The following is a 23410-nucleotide window of genomic DNA, read 5'->3' as shown; positions in this document are numbered from 1 at the left end:
GTCTAAACCACCTTTTTTTTTTTTTTTTTTTTTTTTTGCACTGTTTTGCAACCGCCAGACTGAAGGAAGGTAAAAAGGCTGAATAGTAGGATGAGTTCACCCTTGGTCATGAAAAAACAGTTCTGCTTGCAACTATAGTTTTGCAAAGCTTCATTGCTTCAGCTGAAAGCAGCATGAGAGAGGTCTGTGTCACCAGTCAGATGTCTGGGGAACATGCTCACTGTTATGGTCCTTTTCAGGCAGTTCCCTTCTGGGTCTGCGCTGATCCCTCCCTCTCGCCCTTCTCAGTTCCTCCTAGGGAAGGGGGTTTTGGTAGCAATGTTAAGTGACTCACCCTCTGCACCAGGCAGGGAAGTGTTTCGCTATGAGGCGCTTTTCAAGCATGAGCCAGCCAGAGACTGAAAGCAGACTTTAAAAACCCCCAGAAGTCCCAACACCCGGAGGGTGGGAACAGATACACCCTTTGTGAGCTTGACTCATTATGGGTCAGCGCTGTCTGTTCTCTACCAAAGGGCCCCTCAATGCATCAGCCTCAGCCCCAGTTCAGATCTGCAACAGCAGCTACAACTCTCCTAAACCGAGAAACTGAGAGGTTTTATTGTTCCTCTTAATCCAAGTGACACTTCCAGGACTTAGATTTTTTTCCTTACAGAAACTGAATTTTTCCAAAGCTTCAGATATTTAGACCACAACCGTTGGTGTCACCAACCAGCAGTACAGCCAAGGGGTTCCAAAAGTTAAAGTATTGCAACCTCTCACCTGTGGACATTCAGCAGAGAGCAGATTTTCAACGTGAAGACCCTCTGTGGTACAGATCAGTTTTCTCAATAGTTTTTTTCAGTAGTGCCTGGTGCTCATGCAAGGGTTTGCATTGATTAAATTCTTTGTCAGTAATGGGGGTGACACACTTTATTTCTTTGCCTACAGCAAGTGGATAACACTTTTATAAATACTTTTATTTAGCACAACAAAAATCATCTGCCTGCCAAGAACAGATTTCAGAACTCACATCACAAAATAACAAATTCTCCATGGGGAGAGAGGGTACCACTCTTTTACAACTCCGCTCTTTGGTTTTGATGCCAGTACATGAAGAAAAATCTCCACTGACCAGCTATAGGATATGAGAACACAACACCGACATTCTCTCTTCAGCTTTAGTCTTCACCTGCAATCTAAGCCCAGACACTCAATATAACAACAGTACCTTCTTCAAGGCTTTAGTAAATTTACAAGTGCCAGGTGCTTGCAGTATTTTGCATTTAAGTATTTTACAAACTTCTTTATGTAACTTTTCCTACACTGAGAACTCACCAACTGCCCTCCAAAGTCTTGGCACTCTCACAAGCAATTCCTTGGAAAAGCTGAAGTTAATGAGTGTCTAAAGAGACTTGGGGGAAATGCAGCAACAAGTTGCTGCTGTTCCCCATCCCCCCATGGTTCTGCTCTAGATCTGCTTTTGACACAGCCTGGAAAACCCCAAGTGGGAAATGCTGCTTTGGGGGGAGGAGGAAGTATTACAGCTATTGCATGGAGAATGCAGAGAATCTAAGTAAGGCAAGTTGGAAAGGAATGGAAATTTGGAAAACAGATGCAGTCACTATGGGTGAGCCCCATAGTACTAAAATTAAATACTGAGCACTTTTTTGCTATAGTTAAAGAAAAATCATAACAGAAATACAGAGGCCTATGAAAAAAGAGAAGATATTTCTCTAGACCTCATGTTTGTTATCAAGAGCATTGACACAGCAATAGAGCCAGTCTTACATGTTTAAATTATCACTTGGTGATAATTCATAACACTGGCCTAAGAAAAGTACAGAGAAGCTATTAAAAGTACATTGGAAGAAAAAATACACATTTTACCAAAAATTTAGTATTTATTATTCTGTCTTTGTCATGTTATTTCCTCATGCTCTCAACAATATACACTTGTCTACTAAGAGACTCTCAGCTGTAGGTGCTTAGTAGACCCTTTGGAAAAAGAATCCAACTCTAAACAGATCAGATTCAGACTTAGTTGAGTAACCCCAAGAATAAATTAACAACTTACCTGTATCCGGTGAGCCTCATTCCCGACTAAAGGAGGCTCTCAGCATATAAACTGTTGAGAAGCTGCAAATGCAGGTTTCATTTCCTGGGAACTCTGGAAAAGTTCTTAATCTGTTATAGTTTTCCCCACTCACCTCTCAAAGGATGAGAGAATTACAGGTCTCCAAATCTGGTTTCCTCAGCCTCTTGAGAGATGACTGAAAATGAACCTGCTGCCTCCAAAACATTCCCTAGTTGGCAACTTCTCAGATGTAAATCATCCCTGCCTCAGATGCTGGGTGTATGATCAATGTAGACTGAAAGCCCACCTATTTTCTTGAAACACTTTATGCTAGATGCACAGAGAACTTACCCCAACCTCTTTCTCTTCTGGCTTTTTCCAGATCTTTTTTTCTTCATCCAGCAAGTGCATTTCCCTCTCCAAAGGATCTGGCAGATAGAGACAGAGATTTTTCCAGCAGTCCCAGCTCCCAGGTGGAACATAAGCCCCAGCCCTCCTAGCACAGTAGGACTAGGCTGACATCAAACTCTTCAGTCTCTTCTCTCAAGTTACATATTCACAGGCAACTGGGGGGGAAATAGTGCTTACACTTAGAAGAGGTCAGGATTTGGACCAGCCTGGAGGTAAGAGTCAATGCTTATTGACTGGCCTAGCAACCATCTTTGCTTTTATTGATTTTCTCCCAAGCACCATTTTTTTTCCAATTTGATCAAGAGCTTGTGATTTTGCTTTATGTGTTTAGAGAACAAAACCCAAGAATGTGTTTCTGAGCTGAGCAGCAGGCTTGGCTGTTTACAATTTTCCCTGGACTTCTGCATTATATCTCTGCTTGGGCTGAATGGAGCACCAGGAAAACCTTCTTAGTTTCACATCCTAGCCCTATAAGTAAGGATGCAAAAGTAGCCAGTAAAAGTGAAAACTCATGTAACTGTGAAGCACACACCAGAATATTGTGGTCTAAGAACTTCGTAAATTTTTACAACTGCTTTCTCAACTATTTAAAGTAACTCACACCTGAATTTTATATTACCCCAGGGTCCATACAAAGTTATTTGCTCATCTGAACAGATACCTTTATTTAAATAATAATAGGCAGGTAGCTTACCAAAGTGTCCTACAAAGATCTAAAAAGGCACTGAGCCAAGACAGTGCCAAGGAGCAGCAAAAGCAGAGTTGCTGCACACAGCTTCAGGCAAAGACAAAATACCCACTCAGCCTGAGCTTAACTAGAATGCCTGAAATTGGTCCCAGCTGGGTCTGGCTGGAGTGATTAAAGGCCTCTGTGTGCCCTCCGGTGACAGAAAGTCCAGAAAGTCTTCATGAGCTCCCAAGTTCCTGTCTCCAAGAATGTCTGATATGACAAGTGCATGCATAGACAATCTAAAGAGATGAGCAGGATCAGAGCAGCTCAGGGAGCCAGCCTAGGGGAGCAAATATCCTGTGATATTATCTGTGGTTTGACAACTTCACAGCTGCGTTGTTCTCATGACAGTAACTATTTGTTTCCCATGGTGTGTCAAAGATTCATCCTTTATATCTCTGCAGTCTTTTTCCATAAAGTCTTTCCTTCATAAAGGATATGAGTTTAATCTCAAAGAGTTTCTCCCTTTATTCTCTCTGTTTCTCCTTTCTGTCATTGGTTTGGTTTTTCCGCTGTTTTTTACCTCGTCACTGTGCCACCGTGCAAGTCAGAAGTTTAAGGCAAGAAAGACTTTCTGCAGAAATTTAGCTCATGGAGAAGCTTATGCCCCTTTCCTGTCAGCTCAATCCACTTTAATGCTGTCCCTCTTCTAACACATTCCCACCTCACAAACACACCTCACTGTTCTTTGCTATTGCACCCTCGGAACTGATTTTCCCCGGGCAGCCTCAAACCTCTAAAACCAACATCTGAAGCTGCCTGATGGCCTGAGATCACCGATGAGGTGATGTCTCCGGGCAGCATGCGAGCGGGTGCCTCTGAGCACCCGCCGGGGCGAACAGCGCTCCTCACTCCTTCTCCCACCGCGGGCGGGCGGAGGGAAGAGGAAGGGAGGAAGGGCCGCCTCCCCCGGGGGTGCCGCTCCTCCTCTCGCCGTCTCTCAGAGGCCAGGTGGCGGCGAAGGGTGCGGGAGGAGAGGGGAGCGCTGCCGGCGGGGACGGCAGGTGAGGAGCGCGGGGCGCCCGTCGGGAGCGCGGGGTGAGGTCGGCGCGACCCCCGCACGGGGCACCGCGGGCGGCTCTGCGCTGCCCCGCGGCACTCTCGGCGGGGAGGGAATGCCCGGCAGCCCGCCCTTGGTTCTTCTACAGCGCTTTTCGCTGCGCTTGGGCGCGCTCCGGGCCCCCGCGGCCGCCCGGCACTTCCTCAAAGTGGAAGCGGCGCTGCCGTGGGCGCTGCAGGCCGGGCTCCCCAGGCACCCTCCGAGCTGCGCCGGGCACCGCCAGCCCGAGAGATACTTCGGGAAACATCGCTTCACCCCTCTGGGCCTTAACCCCGGGTCGTTAGCACATTGCTCCAGCACGATTCACATCTTTCTCCATTCCCACTCAGCGTTTGAAATTTGGGGTTGAAAGGGCTAAAATCTGCGAGAGCTCGATGTGTAGAGCCGTTGCTGCTTTTCGATAGATGCGTTGGCCAAAATGTGCTGCAGAATTCCCGAGTGGAGACAGCAGTAGCCTGAGGACACGTTTTGGCCTGTTTGATCCACCCGTGCCAGGCCTTGCAGCTCCCACATGGAGCCCAGGAGCTGGGGCACGTTTCCAGCAGATCCAGGCTTGACCTGAAGGCTCTAAGATGAGGAGCCCTGACAGTTTGGGTTTGGTTGGGGTTTAACACCGAGGGGTTTGTTGTCCTCGTTGCTTCGCTTGCCCCGTTTTCGAGACCAGGCTTTGTTTGTGCTGCGTACTCCAGTAGATTTACAAGTGTTTGTGTTGCCTTATCTTCAAACTGAAACCTCCTTTGAAGAGGAAGTGGGGAAGTGAACGGCTTTAGGGAAAGATGGATTGCCAGGATTTGTGCACTGCGGCCATGGTTTTCCAAGCCGATGAAAGAAAGGGTTTCACCCGCCCCTTGGGCTGCTCATTTTCACCCGTGTCAGCACAGGCATTTGTGTGCAGAATTAGATTGGGAAGTGAAACCAAATTAAAAAAGACACCCAAAAAATCCAGATCAGTTCTTAAATGTTTTTGCTGGCCCAAGAGGGCAGATGAGACTGCTGCTTTTCTGTAACAATAATGGTTTACAGCGGAGCGAGGGTGGGCAAAAGTAGAGTTCATCTGCTGGACTGCACCTCTGTGCTCCTGAAATAAAACCCCATAGTTCTCATCCTTTGGCCATGGATTACTTTTGAAGTTGTTTATTGATGCTTAGGAGCATGACTAGGGGCATTTTGACTCTTCCGAAGTCAGGATTTTTGTTTTGCTACCGATACATTGCAACAACAGCTGTCCTGTGCACCTTGTACGCACTAGTGTGGAAAGCTGCACCTGCCTGGGAGACCATCTCGGGAGCTGGGTCTTGGGTGCTTTAGGAGAGCCACAGCCCTGCCCCTCCACAAGTACCCTTAGTCTAGTGCATACCTAAGCTCGTAAATCCATGTGGCACACAGCAGCACAAATTCAAAATCCTTTATCCCAGAGCCAGGAAAGCCAGTGTTCCCAGTGTCTAATACAATGCCTTTATTTACCAAGGCAAACCAAGCAAACTTCTTGGATAAGTATCAACCCTTGTTGGTTTAGTAACTGTTTGGTGGAAAGGTGTAGGCTGGCACAGGTAAGAACGCAATTAATAGCAGTGCATGTTCCATAGTGTGAGCTGGCCTCTTGGAGTCACACAGTTATGAAGCTGAAGTTTTCTGACTTAGGGCTCTTTATGTGTGTCTGTAATTTTGGAAATTCAGGGCTGACTCTCAGCCCCATCCCAGTGAAACTCGCTGGTAAGGTGATTTCCCTCTAAAATGATGTCTTTGAGTAGGTCAGATTATTAATTTATAATATAATTTGTTTAAGGGGAAATCCATCTAATCTTTAACAACTTCATTGCCTTTATGTTTGGAGTCACTTTACTTATTAGCAGACTTTGTCTTTACCACCTCATCTCTATTATCCCTTTGATGACAAATTTTGTAACAGTGGTGTTGACATCAGGTTTTAAATTACTAAATATTTGTTTCTAAGAATATCTATAACAGCCTGTAACATTGTTATATCCCTGCTGGCTTAGTTATTTTCTATGTTAAAAGCAGTCTGTGTAGGGCCCCTTCAGCAAAAGTCTGTGACCTGGGTTCTCGTGTGTTGCTGAAGGTCTGCAATAAATGGAATTCATCCATTTTAGTGCCTACGCCTCAACTGCAAAGGCTTGTTTCAGGACAGAGAGCTGATGTACCTTCTCTCACTGGTTAAGTATCACAAATCCTGCCTGCAGCATCAGTTACCTTATACACACAAGCTCTTTCTTCAGCAGAACGCAGCTGATGACAACCAAAGCTTCTTCTACTTGGAGCGTCTTCTCTAGTTTGTCTTGGCATGATTAATGTTCGCCTGTCATGGCAGGAGCCTGGTGGGATCTCAGACAATTCACCCTGCTGAGAAGAACACATGCCTACATCCCTGTGCAAGTCAGCAGGAACAGCAGATCTGTGCCTGGATAATGCTGGCAGAGAGCCACTAAAGTTGTCTCCCCTTGTATGTACCCAAATAGGTAAAACTGCTCTCTGGATTTGGTCCCATGGGAGCAAACTGGCAGAACTGCGAATATAAACTTTGATTTGCAGTGAAAATCACAGCCCTAAGTGTACAAGTCAACAAAATGTCTTTGTTCACTGGACAGATTGCCAAAGGAGATCCCACCCACAACTGCAGGCTTTACTGTGTCCAGGCTGGCTGATTAGCACTGGATGGTGGGCAAACCTAGCTAAAACTGAGCTATCTCTACCCAAATGGAGGCATCTGGGTTGGGGCGTGTGGCAAAACCAGAATAAAAAAAAAAAAATCCCACATTCCTACCTTGCAAGAGCAGAGTCTAGTTCAGAGGTAAGAAGATAACACCTCTGAAGTTCCATCCAAGGCCGCTGCAAAGTCCTGGCAGCATGAAATTATGTAGAAACTATGGAGAAATGCATTTGTTTCAGAGAGTGGAAGAAAAACAGCCTGTTTGTTTGGTTGGTTTGCTTTTGCAGAGCTTACACAGACCTTTCCCAAGATGGTTTCAACAGAATATGGGTCGCACACCTGGGAACTCTTGCTGACAGTTGATCATCAATATGAAGGTGTAGAAAAGGAATTTAAACTACAGGTCGCAGGGGACCTTCATGTTGGAGGACTAATGCTGAAATTAGTAGAACAAATCAGTGAGTAAAGACTTGTTTCATTTACACAGTTTTACTAAGTAATATGTGCAGCTTTCCCTCTATGAATAAAGGCTTCTGTGTGTTTTGAAATGGTACTGCCTCACATCTATGTCACGGCACAGAGCGTGGAGGTTCTCAGACCCCGGGGTTTTTGTGGTCAGAACCCCTCCCTGTGTTCCACCCTCTGTGGCTAAAGCCCCTGTGTTACCATAGTGCCAACAAAACTTTGGGTTTGCCTTTCAGTTAGGCAAAAATAGTTAAACTAGGCTAACAATTCAACTCTCTTTCCAGAAGGATGTTACAGGTGTGTGGTTTGGGGGGCAGGAGAGGTAGGTGAAGGATGTTACAGGTGTGTGGTTTGGGGGGCAGGAGAGGTAGGTGATACCCTGTTTATCCACCCGTGGCTGTCAGAGACAATGAGTTGTTAAAAGGCACTTCAGAAGTTTCTGTTACCCATGCTGTTGTGGCATTCTAGCCTAAGTCTGAGCTGTGTTATCCACTGCATAGGTACAGTAGGGAAGAGCTGGGATAAACCAAGACTGGCCCAGTCAAAGTTAGGGAATGAAAAGTAAAATCTCCTGTGTACAAGCACAACAAGGGAGCACAGGAAGAGAATCTGAGATCACTTCTGTCACCTTCTCTGCACACTTAGACACACAGTTCAACCGGAAATTGATGGTAGCCATAGTTTCCACTGAGTCAGAAGAATAATTTTTCACAGTATTTTTTTTTAAATGCTCAACTGGTGTGAAAACTTTCCATATTAATGTTTAAAGCAAATCTGTAACTGACTTGTGTCAGCACTCTCTTGAGACACAGCTCGTACCAGGGGACTTCTAAATAGGACAGGGCTCTGGTGTGTTCTGGACACGCTGAGGAATAGCCTCTGCCTCATGGAGCTGATGAGGAACAAGGACTGATACAAAGACTGAAACAGCTTGACCAAGATCACGCAGAAGCTTTACCTACTAATACACACTGGTATCTGGGAAATCATCTAGTCTTGGAATTCCCATGGCACTGAGAGCAGCAATACTTTATCTCTTTCCTTGTGCATGTGCTGCTGTGTGTACACTTAGCTGTGTGTAACCAAGACTTCCATGGGCTCGAAGCTGATTCTTAACACTCTCAAGATGAGCTGCTCAGTGCTGCTGCCAGGAGGCTGTGGAAGAGCTTATGCCCATCTGGGTGCACTGGAGATTTTGCAGGATGATTTTCAGCTGGCACTGACAAGTTCTGAATTGGAACCCTGTGTTGTTAGTCCTTATCCTAGCACAATCCCAACAGCATTGTACCATATGTAGTACCAGATCCAGGAGATGTTCTTTCCCTGTGGATGTCCACAAGACTAAGGCAGTGCCACAGTCAGCACCTAGGAGGTTAGGTCTTCAAGGAAAACAAAGCTGGTTCCCAGTGACTGCCACAAGAATTCAGCAAACAGGGTCTAGGTTGAGACCTATAGTTGCTGCTTTAATCCAAATAAATATTCATGTTTGCAGAGACCTGTTTCCAAATCAAGTGTTTTGTGTATTTGCTCCATAGTTTGTTAGTAACCATTTTGTATTTTCATAGAACTAGCACAAGATTGGTCAGACTATGCTTTTTGGTGGGAGCAAAAAAAATGTTGGCTTCTGAAAACCCACTGGACACTGGATAAATGCGGGGTGCAAGCAGATGCTAAGCTGATCTTTACTACTCAGCACAAAATGCTGCGGCTTCGCTTGCCAAACATGAAGACTGTGAGACTGAAAGTCAGCTTCTCTTCCATGGTGTTCAGAGCTGTCAGTGACATCTGCAAAATGCTCAGTAAGTAAAGATAAATCTCCTCTGGCAACTAAGCTGGAGCATTTTATTGGGTGGCTTTGTTTTGATGTGAAGTCCTTCCTCACAATACTGTTTAGCTCAAAGAGAAATTTCAGACAGATTTTTGGGGGGTTCAGTATGCAGTGCATGTCAGTGGTTCTTAGTCTCTGTGAGAACTGATGCAAGCACTGTCAGGAATGTGTCCCACGAGCTGCAGGAATACTGAATAGTCAAAGCTGACAGTTTTCTAGGAATCCTTGTCCTCCTGGAGCAGGACTTGGTCCTGGTTATTCTGTGCCATTGACTGAGTTTATCAGTGCCCCACACCAGCCTTCACCACAGGCAATTTTACTGGTGTCAACTGATTTATCACCTATTTTCACTAACACTAATGATATCCAACTCTGGCTGTTATATATGTTCACTTCAGATGTTTTAAATGTTCAAAATTTCTGTATGCCCAGATCTGTTCAGGTCAGGGCATACCTAACAATCCCACTCCAGCCCATGAATGTCTTATGGCACTGAGACCCTCAGTCTCTACTCATTCCAATAATGGGACATTTCCAGGTAGAGAGTTTGGAGCATGCCAGATGTGTGCCTGTGATCAATGGGAATCAGTTGAGTCTACAAGCAGTCTTCAAAATCCCTTTGGTTTAGGGTAAAATAGGGATTAAATTCCTCACCTTAATTTAGATCTTCAAAGCTTAGTCCATTAACACACTCATCTTCAGAAGGAATTTACTGCCTCATATTGATCCAGTTTCAATTTCATCTCCTAGCAGTGGATTGTGAAAGGTGTAGTGTCTTTATTATACCTAACAGCTCTGATAGTGATGCCATAATTGTCCAACTGGCATTTGGCCAAATTAAATATTCCTACGTTTTCCCTCTGGATTGAGTCACTATAGAAACACTGTAACTTTGAATGAGTGAATGCTGTCAAAAATGTCTTTGCAGTACCCGAGGGTAAAAGTATTTTTCAGAAAGGAAGAGCCAGGTTTGTGTCTGGCAATACCTATCTGAATTTGTAGTGCATTAGAGAACAGTAAGACAGAACAGTTCTGTCTCGTACAAGACAGAATCTTGTATGAGAAATACATTGAATAATAAAAGGCATGAACCTCAATTACACTAGTTCTTGCTTATTCATAATTTAGATATTTCACAGAGGTTATTATGTTCATAGGTGACTGCAGAGCTATTAGGAGAAAAGAGCTTTTTCCTGGCATTCTAAAATGCAGTTACACTTCCTACAAAAGCAGATTTAAATCCTGTACAAAAGGCTGTACAAATGCTGTACAAATCCTGTACAAAAAAATCCTCATGGCCCAAAGTCTTTGGCCTTGTTAGAGAATTAGTGGATTTTCACAGCTACTACTTTCAACCTGCTAAAAATAAAGCCCAGATTGCAACATGAAGCTTCCTGAAATGCTGTTACCAACCTTGGGTGCTCTTTTGGATGTAATCATCTTGCTTCACTTCCCAAACTTCCTTTGTAGATATCAGGCGGTCAGAAGAACTCTCTTTGTTGAAGCAATCAGAAGGCACACTCAAAAAGAAAAAGAAAAAAGACAAGAACAGCAAAGAATCAGCTACAGAAGATATCTTAAACCTGTGCAACTCTCCAGTGAGTTCTGGTTTAGCAGGTAATGAAAAATCAGTATGATTTTATTGTTCTGACTGGAAGTCCAAAAGAGGAAGAAATTCTTTGTTACACAAAGGAGGCCAGTTTCATGTAGGGTGGCCTTGGAGACACAATGGGTCTGAAATCAGTGGCTTCAGGAAATCTCCAATATGTCAGTATTTCCCTGTTGTCTCTAGAAATGTTTTCCTTTCCATTGATATGAGAAAGGCCACACTAGAAAACAGGCTGTGGCCCTGCACACAGGATGTGCTGTTGCCTTTGAAAAAGGGGGACAACACTTAAAATATTCATGAAATTTGGCAGCTTGCACAGAAAATGAGGAATAAAGGCTTGAAAGCATGTGTTTCCCTTGTCCAACAGAAGTGAGACCTCACAGAGCAAGAAAGAGCATTTCTGTCCCTGAGGTCACCTCACCTGTAAAAGGACAAGGCCAGCTGGAAACTGCAGAGATAGGAGACTCTTGAAAGAAAAGGGGTTGGTTTTTGTGGTGCAAAGTGGTGGACAAGACCATTTTTCATGGTAATAACGTTATGCTCTTAACTTGCAGCCAATCCAGGTTTATACAGTAAAACCATGACACCCATTTATGATCCTGTCAGTGGGTCACCAGCTTCTTCCACAATTACTTGGTTCAGTGATGGTTCCTCGAGTGAGCAGAACTGCAGCATCCTGGCCCTCAGTCATCCCACCTGTTCTCCGGAGACGCTGGCAGAGATGTACCAGCCACGGACTTTGGCTGACAAAGCCAAACTCAATGCAGGGTGAGGTGCCTCTCCTGAGATCCTTTGGCTTTAAAATGAGGAATGATGGCATTGTGCAGGCCCTGGCTAAAGTCTGTTGTTAGATGAAGGCAAATTCAGTTGAGCATGGTGGGCACAGCTAAAAGACAGTTTGGGTGGCAAACTCCAAAGGCTTTAAGTAGACAGGGGAAAGAGACATGTGGGTAAGTTCAATAATTTTGCCTTAAAAATAGGTGACTGAATTCTGAACAAGTAAACATTGCTTATTGTATATACACAGAAAACAGATGAACGTCTATACGAATGCTCCACCTTCTTGAGTTACATGAATTTTCCCTAGATTTAGAGAAAGTAGAGCTGTTTGTTCCCACTTTTGTCTCACAATTGCACTGGAGCTCTGCAGGTGTGATGGATTTTCCAGTACAGATGAATCTGTGTGTTGTTTTCTTCCACAGCTGGCTGGATTCATCTCGATCACTTATGGAACAAGGTGTTCTGGAGGAAGATCAACTTCTTCTACGCTTTAAATATTACACTTTCTTTGATTTGAATCCAAAAGTAAGAGCTTTGTTTTTATTGCCTTCTTTCATGTCAAGGAGCTATACAGTAACATAGAATATATATAGCTCTGTGTAGAGTTTTAGCTAGGATTTGTAACAAGCCCTTCAGAGAGATCAAATTTGGCTTCTTCCCCTCAGCTACGGCTGCACTTTTACCCTCTGGACACTGAATTACTATTCCTCGTGTGGAATGAGATCTTGAATTTAAAAGTAGGATCTGAAGAGCACCAGAAACAGTCTCCCTATTTCCAGAGGGGCTGGTTTACTTTCTGCATCTCTTTTAGCAGGAAAAAATAAGGGGAAAACCAGACTAGCAGTTTTCTAAATGGTGTAAGGAGTCCTGTTTTTGAAATTTGGCTTAAAAATTATATTTATATTGCACTGCCCTCATTGAATTTCCCAGCTTTTCTGGGCTGAAGCCCAGAAAGAAATCAGGGCACTTTCAAGTTTATCTGGCATGTTTTTTGGTGAAATGGTATCCCCCTAAAATCCAAGTACATGCCTCAACAGCAGCCCAAAGATTTCTCTTCTCTGCCCCAGCCAGCCCTGGAGCCATAGGATGAAACAACCCAAAGGAGCTTCAGGCAACCTAATATCTCACCTCTGCTGGGAGAGGTCACGTTCCGAGATTTATCCTCCCATCACTTAGATTTCATCGGCTCTGGGGCTTGAACATTTCTGTGGGTCCCTTCAGCCTATTAACCAAGTAGATAATAAGGAATAATCACTATCCAAAACCAGGTGGTGAATTAAAGCAGATCTGGCAAATCTCAAGCCAGTGCAAAGACAGAACCAGAAATGAAAAAGCCAAGAGAGGAAGAAAGGAAGTGAGGAACAAGAGAGTTCTGCAGGTCACATTCAAGTTAGCAGTGTCATGTGATTTTCTCCCAGTTGGTTTCACATCTTGGTTACACCAGCCCAAGGCTTCCTGCCTCAAAAGGAGCTGCTGAGCCTCACCTTCTCCTCAGCCAGGAGCTCCTGGTTGGTTTTCCGTTGGCTCAGCAAGGCCTGGGACCGTGCACACAGTCACACGAGGCGGTACAAGACAAAGAGGGGAACACGGCAGAGGTGGGAGGAGGAAGGAAACAACTGCTGCGGTTCAGGCCGCGTTAGATCAGCTGCAGCTGACTGTGAGTCTGTGCCTTGGCGGTCACTAACGAGCAGCACTTGCTCTTTCCTGCAGTACGATGCAGTGCGAATCAACCAAATATACGAACAAGCCCGCTGGGCCATCCTGCTGGAGGAAATCGATTGCACAGAGGAAGAAATGCTCATCTTCGCTGCGCTACAGGCACGTACTTGAGCCAAGTTGCAAAACCTGTTCCCTCAAGAGGTAGGCACAGGTTAGGACAAGACTAGGACAGAGCCCAGGCCAGGAGCTCTGCTTGGATTGAGGGTCTCCTCTTGGGGTGAGAAACAATCAGCAGCATCCATCAGCTAAAGCAACTAACTCAGTAGTAGCACTAACACCATTATTCACACAATTATAGAAACACTGACTGACATTATCTGCACCCACGATGTAACTGGTATCAGTATTAGTATGAAGTGTTGCTTCCCATACCAGCTACCATCCCTTCACCTCTTCTTCCTGAAAATTCCTGTAACACACCGTGTGTCCACCATGTGAACATTTCCCAACAGACAGGAAAAAACCACAGAAAATGTGAAGATAGGGACACTATGGAGTACTTGTAATTTTAACATGACTGAGCGTGGCTTAGTCTCTGACCATAGGTAATAAAGCACAAACCTTCATTAATAATAAATTTTTTCCTTTAAAGTGTAAACAGAGCTGCCAAGAATTCACAGCCTGTCACTGCAGAACACCAGAGAACCTTGCTTCCAAGTTTCCACCTTGTGTGGATGGCAGGACTAGGGATCCAAGTGTAGCACCGAGTCAGCCTCCCAGAACAGGGGCAATTATTCAGCAAAGGGATACAAACACTGATAATTAAAACAGGAAACCATTACCAGCCATTGCAGAGGAGTCACAGTGGACATGGCTGTTTCCTTGGAAAAACCCCCTGATTCCTGCAGAACTTCACACAGTTGTCCAAGACCCAGGAGATCAAATGATCTATTTTCAAACACTCTGATTGTATGTTGATAATTGATGTATTGACTATTGGATACTGATCTTTTATTTTAGTACCATGTAAGCAAATTATCATTATCATCAGAGACACAAGATTCCACCTGTGAGTCGGAAGTAGATGAAGTAGAAGCCGCCCTTTCCAATCTGGAAGTGACACTGGAAGGTGGAAGTAAAAGTAACATTTTGGTATGTCCTTTGGGATCCCAGAATTCCTTTTGCTGTGCCAAATCTGTTGATTCTCATGAGCTTTCCTGGTTCTTGATTTTTTTAGCAGTTGATTACAGAATGCATTGTACTAAAATGATTCCTAATTATTCCTGATAGGAGGACATCACAGACATCCCAAAACTTGCTGATAATCTCAAGCTAGTTAGGTGAGTTGCTAAAATTAATAATAAAACATACAAAACCAGACGCTTAACCTTACAAGAGATCTCTTGAGTTTTTCATTCTAATCTAACAGTACATCTGACAGTTAAAAATTGACAAATACCCCAGCTAGGTCTAACCAGCCTAATATTCTCTTCCAATCTTTCTCTTCCTGCTTCTGACAATGTTCCTTGGCAAATCTCTCCCACTCCTGGGATGCTGGGTAGCTATATTTGTACTTATTATAAGACCCTGCTGTCCATATTTCCTAGTGCTCATTAATCATCAGCTCTAAACAAAAGAGCCTAAGTTTTATTTTCAATCACTTTTACTGGTTTTTTTTTTTTGCCAGTAAAAACCAGAAGAAACTTGCAGTTCTCCCTGAGAAGAATTTCTAAAAGTAACCCCAGGGAATGTATTTTTTAAACAAAAGAAACATCCAATTTACCCCTTTCTTACTGAAAACGGAGTCTGTTTTTTTCTAAAATCAAAAAGAGTTTCTGTGATCCCATTATAATATCTTGATTTATGGATGATTTAAATGACTGTAGAGACCTCAAGTCTGTAATGCCTTTTATCACAAAATAGTCTTTGTGTTTTAGAAAGATAAAGTGTTCTGTTGTACAAATATTTATCAGATTCATCCGTTGACAGATGGTATTTTTAATCTGGGAACTGAAAACTGCACCTGAAAAATTTTAACTGTTGTTAACTGCTAACAATTGTTAATTATTAATTTCCAATTTGGAATTTTATTTGACATTCTTATTATGAAGGTGGCTTAAGATGAAAGGGTGTTAAGGCTTTTAACAATGGGTTATTTGTTTTTCCCCAGCAGTAGAGCAGTTTGCTTTTATAAGCATTCAGCAGCTATTTTTCATCATGAAAAAGTTCCTATGTAAGTGATAAATCACTTACCAAACCTAAGGCATTGTAGAATCCAGGCAGGGTGTAAAACTTTTCTTTAAACAACACTGTTCAATTATAATTATTTGATAAATTGTAAACCTGAATGCAAAGCTGTACATGTCCTGCTGTTTACTGTTCCTGTGGTGAACTTCTGTTCCTATTTATTCATGGTATATATCACAGTAAATGCTGCTTTCACGTGGGGACAATATTGTGGAGAATTGCAACTTTTTTTTCAAAAACAACAAGAAAAAGCTTTCTGAAAAGTTTTCAGCAACTTTTTCAGGGATAGAAAAATAATTTTGTCGGTCTAAAAAGATATTATAGTTGCTTATTTTTGAAGAATGTAGCTGTATTAGAAAACTGAAAGCCAAATTATTTGTTAGTTTTGAAAATTTGAGGGGCTTTAATTGAAACATAAAAACTGCCATTTTTGAGAAAGGATTCTAAACTAGGATTTTTAGAAACGGTCTGGAGGTATATATAATAAGAGTATATATGGTACATCATGGTTTCCTAGCTAGTTCTATGCTCTTTGTACTGTCCTCTTAAATTTAAAGGGAAATATTGGATTTTTTTTTCTTTTTTCTTCTTTCTTCTTTTTCACTTCATTGATGACCTTTGTCACTAGCTGTGAAGTATTTCTCTACTCAAATAGTGCTAGTACCTCTGGTTTTCTCTCCTGGAGAGCTAAAAAACTTCTATAAACTTAGTGAAGGAATAGAATTTTGTTGTGTTAGATATTATTCAGATTAAGCCAAAAAGCTGTTCTCTGCCTCCTTGCAGTGAATATAAGTTGGTTTTATGGGTGCAGATATTCAGGATAAGGAGCTATGAAAAACTGATGCCAATTCATGTTACTAAATTGGGGATTACATTTGTGCTGTTGAGTTCATGGGAAAAATTACCCTGTTAGAAGGGAATGGCTTTGATTAGTAATGGAAGAAATAAATGAGAAAAATCATAGATGGGATTCAGCTAAAATCTGGAGTAAAAACCACGGCCGTACCTGGGGTAACCTGGATTGGATCCAGGCATTTCCCACCCCCTCACTGACACAGGCATGTCATACCCAACCAAAGCCATGGGTATGACCTTGAATTTCAGAGGCTCTGTAATATTTGTGGGGGACTTAGCAATTTGTATGTGTTAATGTAAGCAAATGGGATTTCTTTTTTTCTGGTAGGCCCAAGAAGCTGGCACTCAAAGCTATCAAGACATATTGGTTTGTCTTCAGAGACACTTCAATATCTTATTTTAAAAACAAGGAATCTGCACAGGGAGAACCTATTGAGAAACTAAACCTCAAAGGTAGGAATTCTCCTTTGGTTTTTTTTCTGTTGCATCTGTTAACTGAATAAAACAAGAAACCTCTGCTAGACTTAGGAAGGCCAGCACAGCAGCATTTGGTCTGGGAGCTTTTTCAATTCCTGACACTCCTAAGCAGGAGATTGCACCTGCAGAAGAGGCTTAAACAGAAAGGATTCAATAGTTTAACCCAAACTGGGATTATCAGAGCCTGATTTGTAAAATCCCCTGTACTGCTGATTCTTCAAGATGAGTCACGTGTGGATAGTGACCTGTGGGATGCTTTATTTCCAAATACTTTCACTCTACATTAAATGGGAGTGTTCCCCCATGTCCTTGGCAAACACACCCTGGCAGCAGAGGATTAGGGATGATGCCACCGGAATGCCAGAGGCTGTCCCTGCCTTCTGCTCTGCAGGGACAGCTCCAGGACGTTCTCTGGGCCTTGCTTGTGTTGTGCATGGGGATTCCCATGGCTACAACCACTGCTGGAGGAGGAGCCCCGGGTGTGCACACAGACACCAGCACCCTGTATAGCCTCCATCTACATCTGCTCCTGCAGGGACATCCTTTGTTCAGCATCAGGGAGCCAGTGATGCCCAGGACTCATCCTAGAAGAAACCTTTGAAATAGAAGATTGACCCCTGTGAACAAATGGCTCTGCATCCCAATCTGCATATCCTCAGTAGGTCAGAGAAGGGATGGGAAAAACAGCCAGGGTGGCTGGAACCTCACTGTGTAGCCTCTCCCACCAGTTCCTCTCCATTTTAAGTGCTGGGCATTTCCTAAGATCAGGCTGAGGTTTTGGGAGCACTCACATCCTTTCACTTCCACGTTGACTCACGTGCTCCCTGAGCTTAGAGCGTTCATCACTGTGGCAAGCCAGACCAGTCAGTGAACTGGAACAAAACCCTTTCATTAGGGCCTAAGCTTCAAAAGACTAGGCCCTTGGCCCTGGTCTCAAAGAAAAACAACCACAAAGTACTGTTCTGTAGTGTTAAAGCAGTAATTAAAGTTACTGATATAGTAATGAAACAAATTAATTTCCTTCTGATTCCCTGTGATCTAGGATGTGAAGTTGTACCAGATGTAAATGTTGCTGCAAAGAAGTTTGGAATCAAATTACTAATTCCTGTTGCGGATGGCATGAATGAAGTATATTTGAGATGTGATAACGTGAGTAGTAAGACAAGATTGGATTCAAGATTTATGGCACATTGTCCTGTTCTAGAATTTGTATAGAAAAATGAGGGTGCTGCAGAGAGTTTATTATGGAAATCATTAGAAAATTTAAGAATGATGTGGTGGCCTAACAAATACATAATTGTTCTGGGGACATACGGACAGTAAGTAATCTTGTTTTTATCATCAGTTGTCATGTAAAGCTGGTAGGTAAAAAGCCAGAAAAAACTATAAAAAAAAACGTAAGAAGAAGTTACGGTATTTTGTTCCAACGTGGTCAGAGAATTGAGGTTTAGATTTTGTTTCTTTTTTCTTAATTAGAACTCTCTCCATTCAGATGAAGAGCATGTGATAAGGATCTTACATTAGTTTTCAGTTAATTGAAATATATCAGATCAAATTGCATAAGAAGTGTTCAGTAGGTGAAAACCAGTCATGCAATAAAATTTCCAAGAGAATCTATTTCAAGTACTGGATTTCCTAGAAAATTTAAAACCTAGGTGTAGTTGGAACCAGTCCAGTCATGAAGGAAGAACAGTGACAAACAATTGGCTTTGTTTCAGGAGGATCAGTACGCTCGGTGGATGGCTGCTTGTGTTTTAGCCTCCAAGGGCAAAACGATGGCTGACAGCTCCTACCAGCCTGAGGTCCAAAAGATCCTTTCATTCCTCCAGATGAAGAACTGGACCATGTGTTCCCAGGCTGCCTCTGAGCCAGAGAATGTAGATATGAAACCCGAATGCTTCGTCTCACCACGCTACACCAAAAAATTCAAGTCCAAGCAGGTATCCTGAGTATGTCTCGCTGGCTGGGCGTGGGTGATTCCAGTGGTTGCTTAGGGATGAGGCTGGATCGTAGCAGCATTTGGAAGCCATGCAGTACAACACCCTGCAGTAGTCATTTGTCCCTTTGCAAGAGGCCTTTTCTCCAAACTGAACACAGAGACAGGTGTTCTGGCACCTCCTCCAAGTACCTCTCCTATGGCCACACCGTGGCTCAAGTCACCCATGATGGCACTGTTCCTGCAAGTCTCTTCAGAGTAACAAAGGAAGGATTTTAAGGACTGCAAGCTACTGTTTGCATCCGAATCAACAGGGTCTTCGGGTCCTCTTGCTCTTCAAGTCTTTCCCTCCTCTCCACCTAATTCCTTGTCCTGCATTTGCTGTGCAAGAGCTCAGCCTGCCCACCCTGGAGAGGGTCCCCAGAGCAGTGTATGGAGCCAGGGCAGTGCTGCACAAACCCAGACCTGAGACCTTGCTGTCCACTCTGCCCTTCGCACTTGGGATGTGTCCCCAGGTGCCCTCTGTGCTGCATCTGCACAGTGACAACAAAGTGTCTGAACACAGCATCAGACCTCATGATTTCTGATTTAGTGAAAGCAAAAGGATTTTTGTTCTCCAGTCAGCTGAAAATTTTCCCTCTTCCTGTGTTTCCCAGCTGACTGCCCGTATTCTGGAAGCCCACCAAAATGTATCCCAGATGTCCCTGGTGGAGGCCAAGCTGCGTTTTATCCAAGCCTGGCAGTCCCTCCCCGAGTTTGGTTTATCCTACTACATTGTAAGGTAATGGCACTCTCACTCATGTCAAGCTGCCGTAACGTGTTCACGCTCAGTGATTTGCAGGAAGTTCTTTGACACTCTGTTCCAAGAACATTTTCTATTTTTCCTCCAAATACTTTTTTTCATTTTAGTGATTTCCGTACTGCTATTTTTTTCTGTAGGAGTAGCACCCATAGCTCCATTTCTGGAGTGAGACTCTGCATTACATCTGCCTTGGTACAGACCCCTTGGGTTTAGTCTGAAGTAATCTCTCACTGGCATTAAACCCTTACTGGCTTAAACTCTCCAAAATGTATAAAATGCATGTCTAATTGGTGTGCTCAGAGTTGCAGGATGCACTCTGACCCTTGTTCATTGCAATATGATCAAATGCTGATTTCTTTCGTATTTCACTAAGAAAACAGCAAATTATCCTTTTTTAGGTTAATCCAGAGGAACAGTGAGCACAAGACAAGTCCCATTTGTTCACAGCAGCTTCCTTGAACACAGCAGTGGTCTGACCTGCAGCCTTTTCTCTTGACAAAACAACAAAAGCCTGAAAAGTCCTGACACAACCACACTTGGAGGCACTTTCCTTAACTTGTGCTTGACACCGCTTCCAGGGGTAGCTAGGAATCATCTGTGGTATAAACTGAACCAGCTGGGAACCACGCTGTGGCACAGAGGCCAGCTGGCGTAGAACAGCCCACATTCACACTGTTAAACTCTGACTTCCCAGAATCCAGTAGCCTCATGTGAACTGTGAGATTGTGTTGGTCCTTGGTTGTTCCAGGTTCCAAACTGTACCTGGGAGTCACTAAAGAGAGCACTGCTTGTTTAGAGCCAGAATTCTCCCTGAATTCCAAGCCCAAAAATGCTCCCTGATCCTGTTGAATTTACTGACACAGGTACAGATTTTTGCCCCATCTGTCACCATTAATCCTGTTAAAAACACAAACAAACCCAATACCTAAACTGCATTTTGGAGTGGTGAATTGCTACAGACTGCTGGGCAGGATCTCAGTGGGGCATTAAGCAAAGCACAAATTGTGTCCAGGTCACATTTTTTCCCTAAGGTCCAGCTGCATCTAAAGAGAGAAGGTTCACAAACAGGATCAGAAATACTGAAAATACTCACAGCAGGCAGATGAGATTTCTTCCAGTTTTCAGCATGAAGGTAGAGGAACGTTGTTTCTTTACCAGAGTAATCTGTTCCTAGCTATCCCCAATTAAAAAAAAAACTATCCCCCAAAGATTCTGATGTTTTTGTATTTATTTTTCATCTCTAATCAGAAGAAAGTTGAAATTTTAAACTGCCTCAGTAATTTTGTAATGTCATTTATACTCAAAACATGTATATATCAGTTGTTTTGATACATAATTTAGGTTAATATAGATTAATGTAACTAGAGGAACGTGTTTCAACATTAGAGAAATGAAGCAACAAAAATTATTGTTGGCATTTTTTCCAATAAAAATAGAATTAAGTTCATTCATTTGGGAGAACAGTATTTTTTTTAGCAGGAAACAATGAATTGGAAAGGTTTCAGCCAGATCTACCTTCCTGATTATTTTCCATCTTACACCATGGCTCACCAGCCTACACTTTTGCCTTATAACAAATTCTGTTCCAAAGATGGGTCCAAGCTCTCCTCAGTCCCAGGCTGTTGTGACTTTTCCCACGTTTTTTGCACTTCCAGAGGAGAGCAGCCAAAATGTTTCTCTAGCCAGAAATCATCGCAAAGCAGATCTGCTCAAAGCCTTTGGGTTTTTTTCAGGTTTAAGGGAAGCAAGAAGGATGATGTGCTCGGAGTGTCCTATAACAGGCTGATACGGATAGACATGGCCACAGGAGATCCTATCACAACGTGGAGGTTCTCCAACATGAAGCAGTGGAATGTGAACTGGGAAATCCGCCAGGTAAGCCTGGAACAGCTCTGTGTTCAGTCCTTGCATTTCACACACTCGAGGATGCTTTCAGAAAATAGTTTCAAATCTCACTGAAAAGATTTTGAACGTGTTGTGACATGTTATTAAATAAGCTGTCTGCAGTTTTTCTTAGTGGAGTCTGTAGTCAACGATCAGAAATGATCACCAGTTTTAAAGGTTCCTACCAAGCTTAATCTTTACAAGTTGCCCTTGATTTTGATGGGATGAAATAGAGACTCCAAGGTTTCAACATGTGGTGTTTACTGCTCTATCAGTAAAAATCTCAACTCTCATGCATCATCCTCTACTTTGTGGTGGTTCAATCTCTATTACAGGCTGAGGATATAGAAACCCAGTTTGTCTTTCAAATCCCAAACTGAGATTGCAAGGCCTGCAGCTCTGTGTCAATGTGTGGTCCCTGCTTTGGGGTTTCAAAGCTTGAAGCCAGCTCTATAAATTGTAAATTTCTGGGGTGCAACTAGTATGACCTGGTGTAAATTGAAGCAGCCTGGGAACTGTTCTTGCTTATGGATTTTTCCACATCCATCTGCCAGATCCAGGAGAGATCAGATATACTCCCTACTGCTCTCCTGCAGTACTCCCTGCACCGGAGCCTGTAATTCTGGGTCAGGTTGCTGGGTTTACATTGAGTCCCTCTCAAAAAAGGCAGAATCCACAGTGATTGACTGTGGGCCTGATATTGTGTGTCTGAGAGATTTTAGCCTGCTAGCAGCTGCTAACTTTTTTCCCAAGGGAAAATTTCTCAAGAAAGCTTCTTCTCAAAACAATCTTGGCAAACAACTATCCTTTCTCAAAACAATCTTTCTCCAGATGGTGTTTTGCCTTTCTAGTTCTCAAAAAAAACCCCATTTTAGCTGTTTCTCTAGTTTAACCAATGGGATTAGAGAGGTGTTGTTACTATTCGCCAATCATGTTAAGTCTATATGGGAACACCTTATAAAAAGTAGTAAGAATTAGACAATAAAGCTTTTTCTATGCTCATTGCCTTCTGAAATATTTGGAGTCTCTCATCTTTTTTCGTGTCCTACAACAACGGTCAACTAAGCTCAGTTTGCTGCATTTTAGAACTAATGGTAGCTGGAAACCAAAACCAGGATCCCAAGGGGCAGATTTAAGGTCAGCACAGAACAATGGACAGATTAAACATTATTCATTAGACAAAGAGTCAGAAGTGCCATTCCTGCTCTTCCCTGTGTCCACTTTATATGCCATTGGAAAAAAGCGAAAAGATTTTGTTGCCTGCTTGAACAAGCAAAAAGATTTCACCACAAGAGGGCCCTGAGGTAGCAGCAAATCCGAAACCAAGCAGCCAAACACCCTGAGCATCCAGCAGACGCAGAACTCTTGGTTAGCAGCGGCAGGTAGTGCTTTATCACAGTATTTGGGATCCAGCTGTGCTCCCACACTTCTCTTTCTTCCCAGCTTCTCTCTGTCTCATCTTACCACATCTGTGTTCCTCAGGTTGCCATCGAGTTTGACCAGAACGTGTCCATCGCTTTCACTTGCCTGAGTGCAGACTGCAAAATCATCCATGAATATATTGGGGGCTACATCTTCTTGTCAACACGTTCTAAGGACCACAATGAAACACTGGATGAAGAACTCTTCCACAAATTAACTGGAGGTCAGGAATGAGATGAAGTAAACTCTCTTCCCACTGCCTGCTTCTTCCTATAGCAAAGACTACCAGAGATTAAACAAAAATATCTCTGTTAGTTGCTGGTTACTAATTTTTGTACGTGTGAGTCTTGTACTATGACTGGGACTGTTGACAGTTTTTTGTGATATACTGAAGCTAAGGTCACTGGATGCAGTATGGCAACTCCATCATCAACACCTGAGAAAATTTAATTGTCTTTGTTTTCCTTTTGTACAGCTCAGTGTTTTTAAATAAACAGTGTCTAACTACTGGACATTTTTTTAAT

The 23410-nt window shown here is 43.1% G+C and overlaps 1 protein-coding gene across 2 annotated transcripts; it reads left to right on the top strand.

Annotated features, from left to right (window-relative positions):
• Positions 1-3981: 3981 nt before the first annotated feature.
• FERMT1 (FERM domain containing kindlin 1) lies at positions 3982-23398 on the top strand. 2 transcript variants are annotated; one of them, XM_063391466.1, is made up of 15 exons: positions 3982-4198; positions 7210-7380; positions 8953-9186; positions 10686-10832; positions 11379-11592; positions 12027-12129; positions 13315-13422; positions 14284-14415; positions 14554-14603; positions 16694-16818; positions 17885-17991; positions 18561-18782; positions 19435-19559; positions 21314-21455; positions 22947-23398. In XM_063391466.1, the coding sequence occupies exons 1-15, from the start codon at positions 3982-3984 to the stop codon at positions 23118-23120; spliced, it is 2271 nt and encodes a 756-aa protein (XP_063247536.1). In that variant the 3' UTR covers positions 23121-23398. The 2 variants fall into 2 exon arrangements, with proteins under 2 accessions (XP_063247536.1, XP_063247537.1); XM_063391467.1 differs by lacking the exon at positions 3982-4198 and adding an exon at positions 6585-6715.
• Positions 23399-23410: the final 12 nt, after the last annotated feature.

This window comes from Prinia subflava, chromosome 2 (genome assembly GCF_021018805.1).
Source record: "Prinia subflava isolate CZ2003 ecotype Zambia chromosome 2, Cam_Psub_1.2, whole genome shotgun sequence".
Lineage (NCBI taxonomy): Eukaryota > Metazoa > Chordata > Aves > Passeriformes > Cisticolidae > Prinia > Prinia subflava.
The sequence above is the reverse complement of the archived record's forward strand: the minus strand, read 5'-3'. Positions and strand labels throughout refer to the sequence as shown.